The sequence below is a fragment of the Heptranchias perlo genome, chromosome 13 (genome assembly GCF_035084215.1).
Source record: "Heptranchias perlo isolate sHepPer1 chromosome 13, sHepPer1.hap1, whole genome shotgun sequence".
NCBI lineage: Eukaryota > Metazoa > Chordata > Chondrichthyes > Hexanchiformes > Hexanchidae > Heptranchias > Heptranchias perlo.
In genome coordinates this window covers 3,021,715-3,045,996 of record NC_090337.1, presented here as the reverse complement: position 1 = coordinate 3,045,996, position 24,282 = coordinate 3,021,715, and the positions used below count along the sequence as shown (strand labels likewise).

The window sequence follows — 24,282 nt, the reverse complement described above, 5'->3', positions numbered from 1 at the left end:
AAACATCTTTGGGTTTTCTTTAATCTTACTAGCTAATATTTTTTCATGCCCTCACTGCTCTCCTTATTTCCTTTTTTACGTCATCCCTGTACTTTCTATACTCCTCTAGGCTTTCTGCAGTATTTAGTTTTCTGTGACAGTCATAAACTTTCTTTTTCTGCTTTATCTTGCCCCGCATACTTCTAGACAACCAGGGGGCCCTAAATTTGGCAGTGCCACCCTTTTTTCTTTGAGGGGATGTGTCTGCATTGTATGTCTATCGGGACCACTATTTGGAACTGTCCTGCAGTCTCTGCTGTGTCCATTTGGAATGTCTCCTGAACAGGGAGCTGCGTGTTCAGCAGAAACCGCAGAACCCAGAACGTAAGAAGCCCAACAAGAGAGGAATCACTACTGGATCTATTAATGGGAAATGAAATAGAGCAGATAAGAGAAGTAAGCATAGGGGAACATATAGGTAATAGCGATCATAACATAATAAGGTTTAAAATAATGATTGCGAAAGACTTAAGTAAGACAAAGACCAAGGTAATCGATTTGAAAAAAGCTATTTTTGAGGGGATGAGAATGGAACTGGGAAGGTAAAGTGGAAAACATTTTTGACAGAGATAGAACAGCAGTGGGAAATATTTAAAACAGTGATCAGTAGAGTTCGGGTGAAATATATTCTGCTAAAAAACAAGAACAAACTAGCCAATAATGAAACACCATGGGAGACTAAAGAGATACGGGTAAAATTGAAACTAAAGAGAAAGGCATACTCTAAATACAGAGACAATAAAGGAGAGGATGACAGACAGGAATACGAAGAGGTTAGGAAAGAAGTCAAAAAAGCAATTAGGAAAGTAAAGAGGAACTCCGAAATTAAATTATTGAGGAATGTAAAAAGAAATAGTTAAGTATTTTACCGACACATAAATAACAAAAGAAAAATCAGGATAGGGACAGGGCCTCAAAGGGATACACACAATGAATTCACAGGTTAATGACAGCAAAATGGCAGAAATATTGAATAGTTACTTTGCCTCAGTATTTACCAGGGAGACTGACATGGTGGTCATGACATTAGAAGAGCAGATCAAAAAAGATATAAAGACATTTAAAATAGAAAGGAGGAGATAATTGATAAACTAATCAAACTTAGAGAGGATAAAACCCCTGGTCCGGATGGATTGCATCCACGCATATTGAAAGAGGTTAGGGAAGAGACAGCAGAGGCACTGTTACATATGTATAAAAATTCATTAGAAAAGGGAATAGTGCCAGAGGACTGGAGGACAGCTAATGTGATTCCTATATTTAAGAACCCAAGTAATAGGAGCAGGAGTAGGCCATATGGCCCCTCGAGCCTGCCCTGCATTCAATAAGATCATGGCTGATCTTCTACCTCAACTCCACTTTCCCGCCTTATCCCCATATCCCTTGATTCCCTTAGTGTCCAAATGTCCATTGATCTCAGTCTTGAATATACTGAACGACTGAGCACCACAGCCCTCTGGGTTGGGAATTCCAAAGATTCACAACACTGAGTGAAGAAATTTTTCCTCAACTTGGTCCTAAATGGCCGACCCCTTATCCTGACACTCTGACCCCAGTTCTAGACTCTCCAGCCAGGGGACACAGCCTCTCAGCATCTACTCTGTCAAGCCCTCTCAGAATATTATACATTTCAATGAGGTCCCCTCTCATTCTTCTAAACTCCAGACAGTATAGGCCCATTTTACTCTATCTCTCCTCATCCCAGGAATCAATCTGGTGAATCTTTGCCGCACTGCCTCTAAGGCAAATGTATCCTTCCTTAGGTAAGGGGCCAAAACTGTACACAGTACTCCAGATGTGGTCTCACCAGAGCCCTATATAATTGCAGCAAGACTTCCTTACTCTTGTACTCCAACCCCCTTGCAATAAAGGCTAACATACCATTTGCCTTCCTTATTGCTTGCTGTACCTGCATGTTAACTTTCTATGATTCAGAAGGGCACCCAAATCCCTCTGAATACCAACATTTCTTAGTCTCTCAACTTTCAAAAAATATTCTGCTTTTCTATTCTTCCTACCAAAGTGAATAACCTCACATTTCCCCACATTATACTCCATCTGCCACCTTCTTGCTCACTCACTTAACCTGTCGATATCCCTTTGCAGACTCTTTGTGTCCCCCTCACAGCTTACTTTCCCACCTAGCTTTGTATCATCAGCAAACTTGGATACATTACGCTCAGTCCCTTCATCTAAGCCATTAATATAGATTGTAAACAGCTGAGGCCCAAGCACTGATCCTTGCAGCACCCCACTAGTTACAGCCTGCCAACCTGAAAATGACCCATTTATCCCTACTCTCTGTTTTCTGTCTGTTAACCAATCCTCAATCCACGCTAATATATTACCCACAATCCTATGAGCCCTTATCTTGTACAACAACCTCTTGTGTGGCATCTTATCGAATGCCTTTTGAAAATCCAAATATACGACATCCACTGGTTCCCCTTTATCTACCCTGCTAGTTACATCCTCAAAAAACTCTAATAAATTTGTCAAACACGATTTCCCTTTCATAAAACCATGTTGACTCTGCCTAATCATATTATGATTTTTTTTAAATGCCCTGTTACTGCGTCCTTGATAATAGGTTCTGGCACTTTCCCTACTACTGATGGCCAGATGGCCAGATGGCCAGTTAGGAGGACGATAGTTCAGTTTTCTCTCTCCCTCTTTTCTTGAATGGCGGTGTTACATTTGCTACCTTCCAATTCAGGGAATTCTGGAAGATCAAAACCAATGAATCCACTATCTCTGCAGCCACTTTTAAAACTCTAGGATGGAGGCCATCAGGTCCAGGGATTTTTGTCAGCTTTTACTCCCATTAATTTTTCCAGGACTTTTTCTTTACTAATCTTAATTACTTTAAGTTCCTCACTCTCATTAGACCCTTGGTTCCCACTATTTCTGGTATGCTATTTTTTTATTCATTCATGGGATGTGGGCGTCGCTGGCAAGGCCAGCATTTATTGCCCATCCCTAATTGCCCTCGAGAAGGTGGTGGTGAGCCGCCTTCTTGAACCGCTGCAGTCCGTGTGGTGAAGGTTCTCCCACAGTGCTGTTAGGGAGGGAGTTCCAGGATTTTGATCCAGCGACGAAAAGTCTGTGAAAACAGTTACAAAATATTTGTTTAATATCTCTGCCATTTCCTTATTCCCCATTATATTTTCTCTTGTCTGTGCCTCTAAGGGACTCACATTTACTTTTGCTACTCTCTTCCTTTTTACACACTTGTAGAAGCTCTTACAATCTGTTTTTATATTTCTTGTTGGTTTACTCTCATTCAATTTTCTCCCTCTTTATCAATTTCTTGGTCATCCTTTGCTGATTTCTAAAACCCTCCCAATCCTCAGGCTTACTACTCTTTTTGGCAACATTATAAGCCTCTTTTAATCTAATATTATCCTTAACTTTCCCATGGAGTTTTTATTCGTCAAGGGAACACATATTCGTTGCGAATTATTAATTATTTCTTTAAATGTTTGCCATTGTTTAAGTACCATCATATCTTTTAATCTAATTTCCCAATCTACCTCAGCCAACTTGCCCCTCATACCTATGTATTGGCTTTGCTTAAATTTAAGACTAGTTTCCCTTTAAAAAGGGTAATAGATCAAGTCCAGGGAACTATAGACCAATTAGCTTAACGTCGGTGGTAGGAAAGATAATTGAATTTTTATTCAAAGATGTAATGGAAAAACATCTAGAAACCGAAAATATAATAAAGAATAGTCAGCACGGATTCCAGAAGGGAAAGTCATGCTTGACCAAACTTATTGAATTCTTTGAAGAAGTAACAGAGAGTAGACAAGGGTAATGCAGTAGATGTTATATACTTGGTTTTTCAAAAGGCCTTTGATAAGGTACTACACTGTAAACTCATAACTAAAGTCAGAGCATGTGGAGTCAGGGGACAGGTAGCAGAATGGCTACAAAATTACAAAGGTGACATGAGGAAAAACTTTTTTACCCAGCGAGTGGTTAGGATCCGGAATGCACTGCCCGAGGGGGTGGTGGAGGCAGATTCAATCGTGGCCTTCAAAAGGGAACTGGATAAGTACGTGAAAGGAAAAAAATTGCAGGGCTACGGGGATAGGGTGGGGGAGTGGGACTAGCTGGGTTGCTATTGCAGAGAGCCAGCATGGGCTCGACAGGCCAAATGGCCTCCTTCCGTGTTGTAACCATTCTATGATTCTATGAAAACAGAGAGTAGGGATTAGGGTTAGCTATTCAGACTGGCAAAAGGTGGGAAGTGGTGTTCCACAGGAATCGGTGCTGGGACCACTGTTGTTCATAATTTACATCAATGATTTGGATTTGGGAATCAGAAATACAATTTCAAAATTTGCAGATGACACCAAATTGGGGGGGTGTAGTTAGTACAAAGGAAGAATGCATCAAAATACAGGAAGACATGAATAAATTTACAGAATGGGCGTGTAATTGATAAATTAATTTCAATATAAATAAGTGTGAGGTATTACATTTTGATAGGAAGAATAAGGAGGCCACATAATGCTTGGATAATAAGAGTCTAAATGGGGTAGAGGAGCAAAGGGATCTGGGGGTACAGATACACAAATCACTGAAAATAGCGACGCAGGTTAATAAGGCCATAAAAAAGCAAACCAAGCACTGGTGTTCATTTCTAGAGGGATAGAATTGAAAAGCAGAGAAGTTATGTTAAACATATATAGTACCTTGGTTAGACCACACTTGGAATACTGTGCACAGTTCTAGTCTCCGTATTATAAAAAGGATACAGTTGCATTGGAGAAGGTGCAAAAAAGATTCAGAAGGACAATACCAGAACTGAGGTTATAACCTATCAGGAAAGGCTGAACAGGCTGGGGCTCTTTTCTCTAGAAAAGAGAAGACTGAGGGGTGACCTGATCGAGGTCTTTGAGATAATGAAAGGGTTCGATAGGGTAGACGTGGAGAAGATGTTTCCACTGTGGGGGTGTCCAAAACTAGGGGTCATAAATATAAGATAATCACTAATAAATCCAATAGGGAATTCAGGGGCAACTTCTTTACCCAGAGAATGGTAAGAATGTGGAACTCTCTACCACAAGGAATAGTTGAGGCAAATAGCATAGATGCATTTAAGGGGAAGCTTGATAAGCACATGAGGGAGAAAGGAATAGAAGGATATGGTGATAGATGAAGAGAGGAGGGAGGAGGCTCGTGTGGAGCATAAACGCCGCATAGACTAGTTGGGTCGAATGGCCTATTTCTGTGCTGTAGACTCGATGTAACTATGTAAGCCTACTTGTGCACGTTTTAACCATGACGCTGGATGGCTGCAGATGGCCTGGTGAACCCCTCATCTGTGTCATGGTGAGTCAGAGCAGGAATGAGCAGAATGTACAATTTAAAAACCTCCATTTCAAGGTGGCTCCAGCTGTGTGTGTGTAAGCACATGTCTGTGCTGAAACAAAAAAACCCCAAACACACAAATACATCCAACCACCAAAGTGGCCTGGAGATCAGAGTTCTCAACACACTGGGGAGAAGTTGGTCGACACCAATAGCACGAATCGAGCCGACAGCGAATTGAGTGCCCAAACCTAACCCGCACTCAACTTTCTTTTCCATTGACTTCAAGGGAAGTGAACCCACTACCGATCAGCACTGACTGACAGAAATCCTGTTGGTCTTATGAAATGGAAGGGTAGTCCCTCCCTTCCCCCTTCCCACTACATTGTCTAATTTTAATGTTTCAATAACACCTAATTTTTTTTTTGAATGGGGACCCACGGGAGGAGAAATTGATTTAACCAAGTGGCGCAGAACGAGCTGAAAGTGAATCGGCAGCCTGAATCAATAACAAATCGGTAGTGGGTTCACTTCCCTTGAAGTCATTGGAAAAGAAAGTTGAGCGCAGGTTAGGTTTGGGCACTCAATTCGCTGTCGGCTCGATTCGTGCTATTGGTGTCGACCAACTTCTCCCCAGTGTGTTGAGAACTCTGATCTCCAGGCCACTTTGGTGGTTGGATGTATTTGTGTGTTTGGGGTTTTTTGTTTCAGTACTGATAAATGCCATTTCCTCTTTCTCTTTCCCCTTTCCAAAGACTTTTCTTCCCCTTTTAGGGGTGAGACATTCTCCATTCTGCGTTCCATGGGCCTGACTTCCTCCATTGTGGAGACGTACAACCACTCCTGCTCCGGTAAACATTGGCATAACCCACCTGTCTGCTGTTAATCTCTTGATGACTGTTTCTAGTGGGAATTGGTGTTGGTTAATGAGACGCCGATTGTTTTTCACTTGAAAGTATTCCCCGTCAAAGGAATGTGGAGCTAAATCTGACCGGGATACAGTTATCGAGTGCGACACGCACACGTCAACACAAAATGGCTGACTGATGCAGTTTAGAAAATGGAGCATGTGTTGCTCAGAGGTTGGTTCTGAAACTTACTCGTTACAGTCAGGTGGTCGAGGCCTGCACCTGGTTTAAAGCAGGAGATGAAGTTTTAAGATTTGCGCTAACGTCTTGTTCAACTGTGTCATTTAACCATGGGAGATACGCTTTAAATTTGACGTCCCACTGTATTGTAAACTCTTCCCGTCAGCTCGTGCTGTAATCTTTGAATATTTGTGTGAAAACTTAGCAGCTGGTTATCAATTGGGCTTTGCCCAGGCTCGCAAGTTACTGGTCTGTACAAGATAGAACAAGACTGAGGAGTGTGTGCGTGTAGGGTTGCAGTCCATTTGAATCTCTTGTAATTAATCCCAATATATAACATTGCAAGCTCTAATATCTAAATTGCTTTTTTTTTAGTGTTTAAACCAGTTTGTGTCAGTCTCTCTTCATTCTCTCCCCTTCCTCCGCCCTCTCAGCTCTGCATATCTAACACTAAAGAGGATTCTTCCTGGTTTTCTTCTTATTTACAGACTGGGTGTGAAGTATTCACTTTAATGAAGTAGCATTCTTGCTCTAGGTGCCCAGCCAATCCTGTTGAAACCCGTCACCATTAGAAGATTACAAGCATAGGGACAGCAGGAGGCCATTCAGCCCCTCGAGCCTGTTCCGCCATTCAGTGAGATCACGGTTGATCTGTGACCTAACTCCATTTACCCACCTTGGCCCCATATCCATTAATACCTTTGCTTAACAAAAATCTATCAATCTCAGATTTGAAATTAACAATTGAGCGAGTATCAACTCCAGTTTGCGGAAGAGAGTTCCAAACTTCTCTCACCCTTTGTGTGTAGAAGTGTTTCCGAACTTCACTCCTGAAAGTCCTGGCTCTAATTTTTAGGCTGTGTCCCCGAGTCCTGGACTCCCCAACCAGCGGAAATAGTTTCTCTCTATCTACCCGATCAATTACCCTTAATATTTTGAAAATTTCAATCAAATCACCCCTTAATTTTCTAAATTCCAGGGAATACAACCCTAGTTTGTGTAATCTCTCCTTGTAATTTAACCCCTGGAGTCCAGGTATCATTCTGGTAAATCTATGCTGCACTCCCTCCAAGGCCAATATATCCTTCCCCAGGTGTGGTGCCCATGATTAGGGCTCATGGGATATGTGGCTCTCTATCCCCTCATCTAAATCATTAATAAATACAGTGAAAAATTGAGGCCACAACACCGATCCCTGTGGGACACCATTAGTCACATCCTGTAAATTTGAGTACCTGCCCATTATCCCTACTCTCTGTCTCCTGTCGCTCAGCCAATTTCCTAACCAGATCAATAATTTCCCCTCAATTCAATGAGCTTCAACTTTAGCTAACAGCTTCTTATGAAGGGTTTTATCGAATGCCTTCTGGAAGACCATAGACATTCCGCTGTCCACTACTTTAGTCACCTCTTCAAAAAATTCAATCAGGTTCATCAGGCATGATCTACCCTTTACAAATCCATGCTGGCTCTCTCTGATCAGCTGAACATTTACAAGGTGTTCAGTCACTCTATCCTTAATTATAGACTCTAGTAATTTCCCATCAACAGATGTTGGACTAACTGGTCTATAATTCCCTGGTTTCTCTCTCCCTTTCTTAAATAGCAGAGTGACGTGTAATTTTCCAATCTAAAGGAACGGTTCCTGAATCGAGAGAACGTTGGACGATTATAGTTAGGGCATCTGCAATGTTCTCACCTACTTCCTTTAAAACTCTGGGATAGAAACCATCTGGTCCTGGGGATTTGTCACTCTGGAGTGGCATTATTTCCTTCATTACAGGGAACATAAGCAAATTAACATAATTAATGTTAATTTGCTTACATTAATTATGGTGAGTCCCCATCCCTGATTCAAAATTAGTTTCCTTGGGGTGTCCGGCATGCTATCCTCTTTCTCTACTGTAAATACTGACGCAAAGTAATTATTTAACATGTCTGCCGTTTCCTTATTTTCATTTACAATATCACCATTATCAGTTTTTAAGGGGCCCACATTGCTCTTGACCACCCTCTTTTTCCTAATATAATTGTAAACATGTTTTGTGTTGATTGATATCCCTTGCAAGTTTCTTTTCATACTCCCTTTTTGTGGCTCTTACTATCTGTTTTGTCACTCATTGCTGTTCTTTGTATCTCTCCCAGTCGCCAGGATCTGTGCTATCTGTTGCATTTTTGTATTCTTTCTCTTTGAATTTTATGTTGTCCCTTATCTCTTTTGTCATCCATGGCTGTTTTTTTTGGCAAGTAGAGTCCTTGCCCCCTAGGGGTATAAACTGGCTTTCTAATTCAATTTCCAAACCATGATTCTATGACTTCATTTAATGAACATGAACGTACATTTAAAAAGGATGATCTCCCTTTAAGCAAACAATCTAATGGATTAGAACTGACTGGGGCCTGAGGAAATATTTGTGTGTGTCTGAGTGAGAGAGAGAGTTGGACACCATAAGGTTGTGGGTTTGTGTGTGAGAGAGATGGACACTGAGGTCGTGTGTGAGAGAGAGAGATGGACAACAGCCAACGAGTGCGTAAACCCCTGCGCCACAGGACTGTCCAAAGTGTGGGCAGCCTCCTGTGCCCGGACAGCACCCTAACTTGTGGGCAAGCCCCATGCTCCAATAGCACCCCAACATGTGGACAGACTCTCTTGCCCTGACACTGTCCATATGAGCAACTTTGCCCATGGCACTGCAAGGGTTAAAGGACATGTACATTGAAATTCCTCAAATAATAAAGCTTGCCCCCTGGTAAAGGCCTGCCCCTTCACACATTCCCAGTTAAGTAACAAAATGAGTGTCGTGTGGGGAGGCTTTATAGCGTAGCTGAGCTCACCGTGACCTAACTCCGTTTATAACAGATGGACACGTCATTGTAATCTGGCTGATCTATAGCACAGAAGTATTAGTAGAATTAACAATATTTTGTGTCTAGAAGAATCCCCAGAATCTCATCTGGTAAGATTACTCTGAAATATTTTTTTATATATATCCACAAAATTAATGACGTGAATAATTGCACAAATGAGAATAGGGATTAATTAACTTGTTGCTTAATCAACTGTGTGCTGGATTGTGAGTAACAAACTTCAAACTGGGTTGATTGAAATTCTGCAAGACTTGAGTTGGGTCCAATATGTCTGACGTGTTTGACCTATTGGTTTATTGTAGTGACTGGGATTGACTGTACAGGAGTAGGCAGGTGAATTATAACACCCGTTTCCTTTCTAGCCTTTATACACTGAAGGGATGCTGGCGGGGGTGAGTCTGTGACGAGTGTGTTGAGCTTAATGCAAAGTGCAAGAGTTTTGTCCAGGTGTAGCCTCGGACGTTGGGATTGGTGAACTGAGCAAAGCCTTGGTTTATACCAACCAAATTTAGACAGGTGTTTGTGTGACACTCCTCCCAGTGCCTTACATCCCCATGGCAACCTGGGTCGGCAAATGTTTTTTTAACATAAACCGTTTCTCAAATCCAGTTGCTGCAGGTCCAAATGGGAAACGAGCCAAACCCTCAGTGGGAATGTCGGACTCTGGTACACGGGGACTGCACTCCTATTTCTGAGGGTGTTGGATTGGATCATTTTCCTTGTGTAGCTGGGGGCAGGTAGTGATTTGGTTTTTAAAAAAATATTCTCTGGATGTGGGCGTCGCTGGCAAGGCAAGAATTTGAATTCAGTTTTTTTAAAAATCTGGACATAAAAAGCTGACCTCAGTAAAAGTGACCGTGAATCTGTCGGATTGTCAGAAAAACCCAACTGGTTCATTAATATTCTTTAGAGAGGGAAACCTGCCGTCCTTGCCCGGTTTGGGCCTATATGTGACTCCAGTCCCACACCAATATGGTTGACTCTTAACTGCCTTCTGAAGTGGCCTAGCAAGTCACTCAGTTGTATCACGCCTTCTGAAGGCAACTAGGGACGGGCAATAAATGTTGGCCTTGCCAATGATGCCCACATCCTGACACATTATTTTAAAAATCAACTGATCGTTGTAATTTGAGTAACTTTGGTTCAGGATCACCATATGGACTGACCACCTGTTACCACGTGGTCTCCTCCTCCCTGTGTACACCATGTTTAGATCTTGTCCGTCAGCTGTGGCTCAGTGGGCAGCACTCTCTCCTCTGAGTCAGAAGGTCGTGGGTTCAAGTCCCACTCCAGAGACTGGAGCACATAATCTGAACTGACACTCCAGTGCAGTACTGAGGGAGTGCTGCATTGTAGGAGGTGCCGTCTTTCGGATGAGACGTTAAAGAGGCCTCGTCTGCCCTCTCAGGTGGACATAAAAGATCCCATGGCACTATTTCGAAGAACAGGGGAGTTCTCCCTGGTGCCCTGGCCTATATTTATCCCTCAACCAACATCACTGGTCGTTTATCTCATTGCTGTTTGTGGGATCTTGCTGTAAATTGGCTGCCTCGTTTTCTACATTACAACTGTGACCACATTTCAAAAGTACTTCATTGGCTGTAAAGCGCTTTGGGACGTCCTGAGGACATGAAAGACGCTATATAAATGCAAATTTTCTTTCTTTCTTTATGCCAACTGTACAAAACTGCAAATCTCGGGGGAGGAGGAGGCTAGTGTCGCTGTGAAGTCCTTATCTAAATGCCTAATGTGGGAAATTCGCTACCAGTTCCAAAACATTGTTTCAGGCAGGATAACTAAACATGTGGCAACCATGGAAATCAGTCAACAACAGCTCGTATTTACACAACTCTCTCAAGTAGGAAAATGTCCCAAGGTGCTTCACAGAGGCAGAATATATTTTAAAAGAAAACATGGGCCCCGAGCCAGAAAAGGAGATTTCAGGATGTGTGACCAAAAGCTTGGTCAAAGAGGCGATTATTAAGGAGCTTCTTAAAGGATCCGCCTTCACTAATGACATGTTGTAAATGGATTGGTGTGGAGTCATTGCTGAAAAGTTCGTTATATTTCACACCACTTTCCACTTACTGATGTCAACTGGGGATTGTTGGAGGAGACGGACTTAAGAGAACTAACGGTCTCAGTTACTGTTCTAGAATCTCACCCCTGAATGTGGGGATTTGAAGGCCGCTCCATATATTATCTGTTTTTATGTATCTCACCCTCTCTGAGATTGTTGGCCCATTGGGTTATAATTACTGCAGCTCACCAATCCTGCTCACTCACTAAACTCACGCTCGCATAACTGTAATGTAACCTCAGACCCACCATTGGTTACAGGCGTCAGTCCTCCTGCGATCATCTCCAACGCCCCTGTTCAGTCACTTTCACCCCTTCCTACCCCAGTCTCCTGCTCAGTGCCTGAATTCCCCCTATGAAAGACCTTGCTGCAGTAAATTGCAGGATCTACATAGGTGCTAGAATTCAGACCTCGACCCAAAGGGAATTCAGACCAAATCCACTGACTAAAGTCACTGAATTAGCCCAACTACTGCTGTACCTCACAGATTGGACTATACGATTGAGTTAGGTCTCCAGTTTTGGTTTTAACCAATAAAACCAGTTTAAAGCCCCACCAAACATTTTGGAGTTGGTGGTTGTTAGAAACAACAATAAAACCCTAAAATAAACCAATATTCACGGGACAAATCCAATTTTCCATACAGATCCAAAAAAAATACAGTACCAAATTCGGTGAAATCAAAAATATTGGTTCAGAGAAAGCACCGAACACCAGAAGGGGACCTTCTGTCCCAATCTTATCACAGATAGAAATGACTAAATACTAATCCAGTCTCTTTCCTTCAGGTTCGAGTTTGGCCAGGCTCTGTTTATAGGATGGGCTGCCACTGCTCTCTCCATACTCGGTGGGGCCTTCCTGACCTGCTCTTGCGCCAAAGGTAGTGGGGAATCTTACTCGGGACGCGCGTATCCACGATCGCAGTCTGCTCCATCCGCCGCAAAGAACTACGTTTGAGACCAACTGAGCTGAGAAGATTCCATCCGAACTATTCACAGGATGCGTGTCTCTTAAGTAAGAGATGCCTAGTATTACCCTTAATGACAGTTCCTGCATAGGCGAGTAGGAAATGAAAGGGCTTTAGTTCTATTAAAGTAACAGTATCTTAAGTTTACTCATTGAATTGTCATTTTAATTTCAGGTAATTGTAAATACACCAATTGCCAGTTTCTTTATGTAGAGCACAGACTATAGATCTTTCATGCAACATATAAAATATTAGCTTTTTCCGAAGAAGGGATTGTATGGGGCTTGTGTGTATGAAATATCTGCTTCTGAGGGTAACGGGGTATTGTACGAGGGTAGTGTACAACCTTTTCATTCAAATACAGTAAGGATCCCAATTAAATAGAAGGCAGCACAGACCACGACTCAGTGAGTTTCCCCATGTCCCTTTACTGAGTCCCTGCTAATTCTAGACTTTTCTTATTGTTTTCTTGTGTGCCAATATGAAAAAAATGGCTTCACAGGAGGAGACCATTCATGCCCATCGAACCTATAGAGTTCTCCGAAAGGATCATTCTGAGATCCCTTGTTAAAACAGTAAGTAATTGCACTATCTGGTGTAGTACTGAGCCACTGTCATTAGATAGGCCCCTGGTCTATGCTGTTGGCTGATCTCAAACAGTGGGCTGATGGGTGACTACAATTGGCGTCAGTAACCCTGGGCGAGGGAGGGGAGAGGATAAGATCAGCCAGGGCTCCTGCTCTGAGCTCGACATGGATTTTGAGTGGCTGTCGGAACAGGCCATGATGTTGTGGTGTTAATAGACCAGTCGAATTCACACACAAAGATCCTCACGTGATTGAGACACTGCTCGGTTACCGGTATCTGTCAGATCATAGCTCAGCATAAATCAGCACCTTTAGCAAAGGAGCGGGGGTGAGACGAGGAGGTGGGGGGGGCAGAGCTAGTAATTACAGTAATTAAACCTGCAGCTGGGCTCTGAGTGTAGGAGACTCATAGTAATAATGAAAATAGAGGTGTCAGCAGATAAAGGGTGAAGGCCTGAAGAGGTCAAATTGAAACCTCTTTGCTTCTTTTGAATACACTTGGAGCAGAAATGACGTGACAAAGAGTCAGCTCCATTCTGCATTGTTAACCTGCCCTTTGTTAATGAAAGAAAACCTTTGCCATTTCTCAACTTTGTGGAGCCCACATTGAAGAGTAAAGGTCAACATTTGGTCTTCAAACTTGGTCTCAAGTATTGGGCAGCGTTCTTCCTTACAGTCCACAATATTCCCTTTGAAATCCTCAACCATAACTTTGTAATGTCATTTAAGAGTAATGAACTGTTGGTATCGGGGCTGCTAAATGTCCTCCGCTCTGAGATGTTTGTGTAGACCCATCTTCATGTACATGCAAAGGAGGTCTGTCCCTTTATTCGATGTGCTGATGTGTCACCATTCTGACTGGTCTATTAACACCTGTTACAGTGATTAATGTTCTAGTTTACATTCACAAGGCACAGTTGCTACTCTCAATTTATGCTTTACCGAGGTCTCCAGTGTTTACAGGGCAGGACTGTACCTCGAATTATTCATGACATCTTCTACCTGTTGCAGTCAGTTAGTTATTGTTAAATAATCGACATTCATAGACTAATCTATCAGAGTCTGTGTCTAATTTAATGTTTCTCAGCCCACGTACCAACGGGCCCACCTGTTAGTTCACTGTCACTGGTCCCATTTTGTTTACAAGCATTGTTGAGTTTCTTTGTAGAACATGCCTGGCCAATCCAACGTATGTCGCATTGTAACATGTAGTGATTAAGGCTCATCAGTTTGTTATAGTCCCATTCTTTGGTACAAGCCAATGCAGGAACTAATTTTTATCTGGGATGATGAGAGTGGGGAGAACATGAACCATTACTGGCTGAGCATTGGGTGGATATAAACGTTTCTAGAGCAGTTTGGAGCGGGTATTTTACAGACCCTGCCTCCTGATTTTGGGCACAGGCCGTGTCCTGTTGGACTGGCAGCACCTTGAATTCCAAAGTGGAATTGGAACTAGACTTGATTCTGAATAAATCCTGGAGTGTAAGTGGAGTTAATGGATTGGTTACACTTTGAATTCTGTGGGGACTGGATGGTCCCAATGATCTGTCCTTTCGACCTATGGGAATGAGTTTGTTTGAAATCAGTGTGTAGTCTCATCAGACTGCCCTTAATCTGACTGAAATCAAATCTATTCCAGTGTCAATTTGCAGTGAAACGACAGCACTTCAATGGTCTCTTAACTTGTATGCAACTATTTGTTTAAATTTCCTGCCAGAATCCCAATTGTTACAATGGGACCAGGCGACTGTACTGGGGGCTTGGCCTAAACCTGGAATTTCAATACACTTGTGTCTTCTAGTGCTTTGGTTGCATCTACGAAATAGAAGCACAAATATTTATTTATATATTCTTAAAGCATCTGCCTTTTGCCAGGCCCTGCTAATGTGTTAAATTAAGTAAGAGGGTTTCCAGCAGGAGTTGCAAATTAACCTGCTTGAGAAGAGAGTGTAAACTGACCTCCAACTACTTGCCATGTCATTTCTGAAATGCTAAGTTTTTTTTTAAGTCCCAGTATTTAAAGAACATGACCAGTTTATTTAGAGAATGCAAACCACTGCAGCTCTCACATCTGGGGATGCTGAAATATTGTCATTTTTCAAATGGGGCAGGTTACTTATTTGGGCTGCAGCCTGTCCAGTCAATGGATTTGTACCCCCTCTTCCCCCTGAACCTTAAACTGGGTTGAAAGTAGGATTAAAGATGCTTGCCACAGTGTCCTGACAACACCCAGAGAGTGTTCTTCAAACCTTTAGGATTTAATATTCTGTTCAGTGCATCGCACTCTGATTTTTAAAAATGGACTCTGCCTGAATTCTTAGAACTGTATCCTTTTGAAATGATTAGAACCCAGCACTTTTTAACAAATAAAATGAATTATCGGAGACTGAAATTTGAAATAGTAATTGCTATATATAAACCAGCTTTTATTTTTAAAGGAAATCCCAGCCCTAGTGTTTAACATGGGATGTGAGGTGTGTATGGTGTAATCCCCTCCAGGTCCAGATTTTCAAGGGACTGTTATTGTGGTTTGTTTTTACACAAGTCCAAGTGTCCCTTTGGACTAGTTGCTAACCTAAATATTTTATGTTGTGTATTAGTGTGTAGATAATTCAGCCTTTGCTAATCTTTCTTGGGCACCAAAAGGTTCCAGTTTTGTACATGGCTTTTTATATATCCACATGTCTGTAGATGTGTCCAAGGCATTGTTTCTGGATTAAGTTTTTGTACTGAGCTTGTTCTATGGATTTTTGCAATAAATGGGGATTTTTTTTTTAAAACAAATGCTTGTGTCTGATTCTCTGAGCCTTTGGTCATCCAGGCCTCTCATGGCAACCAGTAACTTTCATGGACTGGCTGTACATTATTGGGGGAGGTGAGGACGGGGGAGGTGGGTGCTTTTGAGTTTTGTACTCTGAAGCCATGTGACCTTCAGCAATCCCCCAATGCACGACAGCCCTGGCTAATCTGATGCCCAGCTCTTCTCCTTTTCCCTTTGTCAACTGTTGATGTCCAAACAGGAGACCTCTCAATCTCTTCAATAGAATTGGCTGATTCCAATATATGAAAGAAAGACTTGTCAATATGGCACCTTTCATGCCCCAAAGCACTTTACAGCCAATGAAGTACTTTTTGAAGTGTAGTCATTGCTGTAATGTAAGAAACGCAGCAGCCAGTTTGCGCACAGCAAGATCCCACAAACAGCAATGAGATAAATGACCAGATAATCTGTTTTAGTGATGTTGGTTGAGGGATAAATATTGACCAGAACACAGGGGAGAACTCCCTTGCTCTTCTTCGAATAGTGTCATGGGATCGTTTACATCCACCTGAGAGGGCAGACAGGGTCTCATCCAAAAGATGGCACCTCCGGCAGTGCAGCACCCCCTCGGTACTGCACTGGGAGTGTCAGCCTGGATTTTGGGCTCAAGTCTCTGGAGTGGGGCTTGAACCCACGACCTCCTGACTGACGGGTAAGAGGGCTTCCACTGAGCCACAGCTGATACCGACTTGGCTGAAACTTTGCCCCAGTTCCAGCTGTCTTGTGATGTGAAGGTGTTAATGAATTCCAGTGGGAAATCAAACCTTAGAACTGAAACCGTGATCCCATCCAACTCTTGGGCTTATCAAAAGATGGCAGATCCAGAGGGAGAGGCGGAGAGGAGGAATTTCATATCTCCAAAAAAAAAATTCTGTTAACACTGCACTTGGGATTGGTGGGAGTTTTATCTCTGTGTTCCTCTCCAATTCAAGTATTTAAACCTGTGTGAACTTGCAGGCCAAACCCTGTTGCCTCACACTTACAGCTAACTGTTGGTGTGCTGCACCTTTTTATATTAAAAAGCTGTTTTTAAAAAAAGCCTTCAGCCCACATTATCTAACCACTGATTCCTCCCCTAAAACACTACACCCACCTGCATGCCGTTTTCCATGGTTCAGCTCTGGTTTTCGGAGACTTGTTTATAGTTTTTTTTCTTTTGCATTCTGCATTTCCCTTGTAGCAGTGGGGAGCCATCTGTCCACTTCTAGCCCGTCGAGCTCAGTTATTGAGCGAGCTGGCTGAACATTTCTAGGCTATAAACTGGATTCTAATGATTCAAAGGGAAGTTTCCCCCAACACAAAAATAAAGCACAGACTTGAATCTCATCACTTTGGGAATGGAGATTTTTCAATGGATTTTCACCAGCAGTAAAACATACATCTGAATTTGAATTATGGTCCCATCCTACCCTACTCCTGTCCTGTCCCCTATTCTCCCCACCCCCCCCTCAACTATCCCTTGCCCCTGTTTTGCCTGATGTCCAGTTTTGGGCTTGTCCTGTTTCCTTCCCCCCCCCCCCCCCATCCCTTGCCCCTGCTTTGCCCGTTGTCTGAGTTTGACAATTGTATTTTACAGCTTTCAATGGAGGTCAATAAAGGATATTCTGGTGATTCACCTTAATGTGTTTAGGGGGGGGCACATCCAGAACTGCCCCCCCTCTTGTTGGGCTTGCTACGTATTGGCTAAAAAAAGTTCTTCTGAATGCAATTTAAGAATTTTGTGCCCTCTGTACCTTTCACACTGGAATAGCTGCAACAGAAATAGTTTCTCTCCATTTACCCGATCAGTTCCCCTTAATATCGTGAAAACCTCGATCCAATCACCCCTTAATCTTCTAAATTCCAGGGAATACAACCCTAGTTTGTGTAATCTCTCTTCGTAATTTAACCCTTGAAGTCCGGGTATCATTCTAGTAAACCTACGCTGCACTCCCTCCAAGGCCAATATGTCCTTCCGAAGGTGCGGTGCCCAGAACTGCTCACAGTACTCCAGGTGCGGTCTAACCAGGGTTTTGTATAGGTGCAGCATAACTTCTGCCCCCTTGTACTCTAGTCCTCTAGATATAAAGGTCAGCATTCCATTAGCCTTTTTGATTATTTTCTGTACCTGTCCATGACATTTTAATGATCTATGTACATGGACCCCATGGTCTCTTTAGACCTCCACTGTTTCAAGCTTTTCACCATTTAGGAAGTACTCTGATCCTTTTTAGGTCCAAAGTGGATGACCTCACACTTGCCTACATTGAAATCCATTTGCCACAGTTTTGTCCATTCACTTAATCTATTAATATCTCTCTGTAATTTTATGCTTCCATCTCCACTGCTTACAATGCTGCCTATCTTTGTGTCATCGGCAAACTTGGATATGTGACTCTCTATCCCGTCATCTAAATCATTAATAAATACAGTGAATATTTGAGGCCCCAACACAGATCCCTGTGGGACACCATTAGTCACATCCTGCCAATTTGAACCCATTATCCCTACTCTCTGTCTCCTGCCGCTCAGTCAGTTTCCTAACCACGTCAATAATTTGCCCTCAATTCCATGAGCTTCAACTTTAGCTAACAGTCTCTTATGTGGGATTTTATCAAATGCGTTCTGGAAGTCCATATAAACAACATCCATAGACATTCCCCTGTTCACTACTTTAGTCACCTCTTCAAAAAATTCAATTAGGTTTGTCAGCCATGATCTACCCTTTACAAATCCATGCTGGCTCTCTCTGATCAGCTGAACATTTTCAAGGTGTTCAGTCACTTAATTATAGACTCTAGTAATTTCCCAACAGATATTAGGCTAACTGGTCTATAATTCCCTGGTTTCTCACCTCCTTTCTTAAATAGCAGGCTTCTCCTGCCAGTGACCATCGGGTGTTGTTTCTAACAAACCCCCTCACCCAGCGAGTGCCCATTCTTCCATGGGTACCCCTACCATCCGATTTATTTTAATCGTGACCTTGCCCTGCCTCCGATAGCTCAGCGAGGTCAGGAGTTCAAGTCACCGGTACATCTGCTGCACTTGCGGCCGTGAAGCGGGTGTGAGGGGGGTCTCTGCCGTCCTCCCTTCCGCTGCTCTCCTGGCTCCTGAGCTCGTGTTAAGATGGCGGCACAACTGCAGTGAATCCCACCCTGCCCCTTCGTACTGGTTCAGCTGCAGCTTCCCGCTGATTCCGCATCCCTCTGTTATTCAATTCCGCACACTGGGAACTCCTAATTTTTCCACAGAAAACGTGAGGTCAGAAACAGGAAGACAGACGTCGTCTGAACACGTACACCAAGAGCAAATCCATCCAACCAGTTCTGACCACAGCTTGGGGTAATGTGAAACCGTTTCCGTGGATGCAGTAGTGAGAGGATTTGACTCTCCCACAACACAAACAAAGAGTTAATGATGCAGAATTTACTGGAATGTGACGCACTGCGACCTTACTCCAAAATCTCCTGGAAAAGTAATTTGAATACAGCGCATCGAGCACAGGGACCTCGGATGCAATGCAGCCAATTGTAGACCCTGGCAACCTTCACGTGCCCACTGTCAAAATGTTTACCTGACGCTGTTTGTTGGAGTTTAATAAAGCTGGGGGGTTTTTAGCACAATTTGCATGCTGTTCTTTGCTGACTGTAAGTTTGTACTGACTAAAAGTTCTACTGTTTGTTACATTATCTTGTCTGTCACCTCGAATTGGCCGGTTTAACAAGCGGGTGGGGGGCCATCACTGGCTGAAATCCAGCTGCTCTGAGGGGCCTCCAACCTTGGGCTCGGGGCATCCAAGTCAGGTTCCCCGGGGTCCTCATCTTACAAGTCCAGGCTGAGCTCTTCCCGCAGGGAGAAATAGCAAACCATTCGCCAGTTTATCGGAGATTTACTGTAGAATTCCCCTCTCCCCCCAGCCTGTCCAGGCACCTGAAACGAGCTTTCAGAACTCCCATAGTCACTACCTGCTGGGTTGTACCTTTCCTTTGTTGCGTTGTTGGTGACGCAGAACGGTGGGTAGGCACGTGTGGAGCCTGGCGTCAGGTCGTCTGATGATGTCACCGAGGGGCAGCACGTAGTTGAGAGATAGGAGGGGCCAAGGATAGATCCTTGGGGGACTCCAGAAGTAACTGTGGGTTCCGAAAGAGTACCCATTGCAGGAGATTCTCTGGCTACAGCTGAATGGATCGGACTGGAACCAGGTGAGGGCTGTCCCACCTTGCTGGACGATGGGGGATGGTGTGGTCGACCATGTCAAAGGTTGCAGACAGGTTGAGAAGGATGGGGAGGTATAAGTTTATACATCACCAATCACAGAGAATGTCATTTACGACTTTGATAAGGGCTGTTTCAGCACTGTGGCAGGGGTGGAAAACTGATTGGATGGCTTCAAACATGGAGTTAGGGAAAGATATCGTCCTGTAATCTGGGTTGTTCTAACAAAAAAAGACAACATTTTTCAAGTCTCTGTGTGTTTGTAATTTCCTCAGACCAGGCAGCATCCTCGTGAATCTGCCCCGTCCCCTCTCTAAAGCCTCGATATCCTATAGTGTGGAGCCCAATACTGCACACAGTCCCCAAACTGCGGTCGTATTAAGGTTTTATAAAGTTCATCATTACCTCTTGGTTTTTATATTCTCATAATAAAACCTAGAATTCCATTAGCTTTTTTTTTTAACAGCCTTATAATCCTGAGGTGCTGTCTTTAATGTTCCGTGAACCTGACCCCCCAAATCCCTTTGCTCTCCCCAGCACTGAGCCGACTCCCATTCATATAATTACTGCTGATTTTTTTTACTAAAATGCATTACCTCACACTGACATTGAATCCCATTGGCCACTTTTTAGCCTATCCCCATATTATTGATATCTCTTTGCAGCTTCCTGTGTTCTTCTAAAGAATTAATGATATCTCCTATTTTGATATCATCTGTAAATTTCAACACTACTCCCTCGAGCCCTTTATTCAGATCGTGTGGAAGACAATGTCATGTATCGGCCTGCAAACCATCAACACACCCACCCAGGCTCCCTTCATCGCTGGAACCATGACCCTTGAATACAAGGGAAACACACAACTACAGCGAGGGTATCTCACTCACTGCTTCTCGAGAACCACATGTTAAAATTGGAAAGCCAGCTGGTGAAGGAGAGATTACTGGAGTCTGGTCTTTCATTACTTCCATGTCTTTATTCACAGAGATTCCCATTACATACACACACACAGCCCTCCCCCCGCCCCGAGATAAGCTCTCCTATAAAAAGTTCACGAGAGTCCCCAATTGATACCTGCCACCTGAATATAATTAACACTCATTGATAGAAATCACACAATTAACACCAGTCCTGAGCAGTGACTTCCTCAAGAACACGTCTCATTGTCCTACCACAATGCAACTTCATTTATTCATTTTATAACAGAAACGTTCTTTGTCTCTCTCGCCCTCTCTTTCTATTTGTTTCTATTTGTCTCTCTCTGTCTCTCACTCTTTCTATTTCTGTCTCTTTCTATCTGTCTGTCTCCCTGTCTCTGTCTGTCTATCCTTGTCTCTCTTTCTGTCTGTCCCTCTTTCTCTTTCTCTCTCTCTGTCTTCTTGCTTTCTCTCTCCCTCTCCTCTTTCCAGCCCTAAATTCCAGCTCCACCAATACCTCAGAGCTGGTGATCTTTGAATTGAGGCCCAGAGACACGTGGCTGTTGTGGGCCACGGTGAGGGGGAGGTGGGTTGTAAGTGGGTCCTTGGGTCTATTACAAGTGCCACTGCTACAGAGCGACTGATCCCTTCAGTCAGATGAGGAAGACCATTTAGCTCACCTAAGCTCATCGATCCAGACAGACCCTACACTCTTCCCCATTGTGGCATCTGACCATTTCTCAAATGATTCCAGGGTTCTTCCCTCCACTCCCCTGCCCAGAGCCCATTCCATGTATTAATCGCTCTGTGCGAAGAACTTCCTGACGTCAGTCCTGAATACATTTTCACACTTTGACCCTGTGCCCACTGGCCCGACTGTCAATGGTTCAGTCTGAAGTTGTGTTTCAGATTAACCTTTTCTACACCATTTGCTATCTTAAAATTCTCATCCTTTCGATGGCATCGCTCCTCCCTATTTCTGTAACTTCCTCTAGTCCTACAGCCCTCTGAGAACTCTGCGTTCTTCCAAATCCGGTCTCTTGGCATCCACCACTCCCTTCGCCCCCCCATTGGCGGCCGTGCCTACAGCCGACTAGGCCCTAAGCTCTGGAATTCCCTCCCGAGACCTCTCGGCCTTTCCACCTCTCCTCCTTGAAACCCACCTCTTTGACCAAGCTTTTAGTCACCCCTCTAATGTCTCCTTCTTTGGCTCGATGTCAATTTGTGTCTTATTACGATCCTGCGAAGCGCCTTGGGACGTTTTACTACGTTAAAGGCGCTACTTAAATGCGAGCTGTTGTTCCATATCTGTAGACTGTCCCTCTCAGTCACCTGCTTTTGAGACTGAACCCAGGTTTCTCCAGTCCTTCCTCAGTCTCTGTGACACGAGGGATTGACCTCGTGCCTCTCCTCTGAACAGCTCCAGACTTTGATTGTCTCCCTTGTCTTGGTGCCAGAACTGGACACAGTGCTCGAGGTGATTCTGACCAGGACTAGACACAGTGCTCGAGGTGAGTCTGACCAGGACTAGACACAGTGCTCAAGGTGGGTCTCACCAGAACTGGACACAGTGCTCAGGGTGGGTCTGACCAGAACTGGACACAGTGCTCGAGGTGATTCTGACCAGGACTAGACACAGTGCTCAAGGTGGGTCTCACCAGAACTGGACACAGTGCTCAAGGTGCAGTCTGACCAGGACTAGATACAGTGCTCGAGGTGAGTCTGACCAGAACTGGACACAGTGCTCAAGGTGGGTCTGACCAGAACTGGACACAGTGCTCGAGGTGATTCTGACCAGGACTAGACACAGTGCTCAAGGTGGGTCTGACCAGAACTGGACACAGTGCTCAAGGTGGGTCTGACCAGAACTGGACACAGTGCTCGAGGTGATTCTGACCAGGACTAGACACAGTGCTCAAGGTGGGTCTCACCAGAACTGGACACAGTGCTCAAGGTGCAGTCTGACCAGGACTAGATACAGTGCTCGAGGTGAGTCTGACCAGGACTGGACACAGTGCTCGAGGTGGGTCTGACCAGGACTAGATACAGTGCTCGAGGTGGGTCTGACCAGGACTAGATACAGTGCTCGAGGTGAGTCTGACCAGGACTGGACACAGTGCTCGAGGTGGGTCTGACCAGGACTGGACACAGTGCTCGAGGTGGGTCTGACCAGGACTAGATACAGTGCTCGAGGTGAGTCTGACCAGGACTGGACACAGTGCTCGAGGTGGGTCTGACCAGGACTAGATACAGTGCTCGAGGTGGGTCTGACCAGGACTAGATACAGTGCTTGAGGTGAGTCTGACCAGGACTGGACACAGTGCTCGAGGTGGGTCTGACCAGGACTAGATACAGTGCTCGAGGTGGATCTGACCAGGACTAGATACAGTGCTCGAGGTGAGTCTGACCAGGACTAGACACATTGCTCGAGGTGATTCTGACCAGGACTGGACACAGTGCTCGAGGTGAGTCTGACCAGAACTGGACACAGTGCTCGAGGTGAGTCTGACCAGAACTGGACACAGTGCTCAAGGTGAGTCTGACCAGGGGACTCTAAGATCTCAAAAGTAAATGAAGGAATCTCAAAAATCAATTCATCACGATAAACCTTCAAGGGCAGAGGTCAAACAAACCTACAGCTCAGTTGTTAGGTGCCCAAGTTCCAATATACAGCATCTACTGTACATGTTAGGTCTTGTAAAATTCTGTTTCTAGACAGGTATGGATCCTGATAATTCCTGCCATCAACATTCGCAATGCTACTGGCCTAAGTCCAGGTGGGGAAAGAGCATTTGCTCAGCTTTGTGTCTGAAGCAATGTCACTTTTTTCAGTGGAAACACCCTGAGAATTCTTACTTTGATCCTCGTGTTTTTTTTCTTGTTTTGATGATATCGACCGAGTGCCTCCGTCAGGGACCAAAAAACATGAATGGGGGATAGGGGAATGGGAGAGGGTAGTGATTGGTTCGTAGGGAATTAGAGATTGAACAAGGATAGGGTACAGAATGGGGGAGGGGGGCGATCGGGCAGGAGAGGGATAGGGGATGGGACAGGGGTAGAATGGGGTCGGGATGAGAAAGGACAGGCAGAGGGGAAAATCAAAGCTTGAATTTTGAGGTCTGTTTTTGCCAATAACTGAAACCTCAATAAAAGAAAAACTTGCATTTATATAGCGCCTTCCCCAACCTCCCAAAGCACTCTACAGCCAATGAAGTATCGTTTGAAGTGATGTTGGTGTTGTAATGTAGGAAATGCAGAATCCAATTTGGGCACAGCAAGATCCCACAAACGGCAATAGAATAAATGGCCAGATAATCTGTTTAGTGATGTTGTTTGAGGGATAAATATTGACCAGGACACCGGGGAGAACTCCCCTGCTCTTCTTCGAAATAATGCCTT

The 24,282-nt window shown here is 44.0% G+C and overlaps 1 protein-coding gene across 2 annotated transcripts in view; it reads left to right on the top strand.

The window, feature by feature from the left end:
- Positions 1 to 19,314, top strand: part of LOC137331217 (claudin-1-like) — a 47,982-nt gene extending 28,668 nt beyond the window's left edge. The window contains exon 5 of one of the 2 annotated variants that reach the window (XM_067994847.1): positions 19,003 to 19,314. In XM_067994847.1, the coding sequence (XP_067850948.1) occupies positions 19,003 to 19,042 (40 nt within the window). In that variant the 3' untranslated portion in view covers positions 19,043 to 19,314. Of the gene's footprint in view, positions 1 to 12,182; positions 15,714 to 19,002 lie in introns of those variants that run through there. The other variant, XM_067994846.1, reaches the window with a different exon arrangement.
- The last annotated feature ends 4,968 nt before the right edge of the window (positions 19,315 to 24,282 follow it).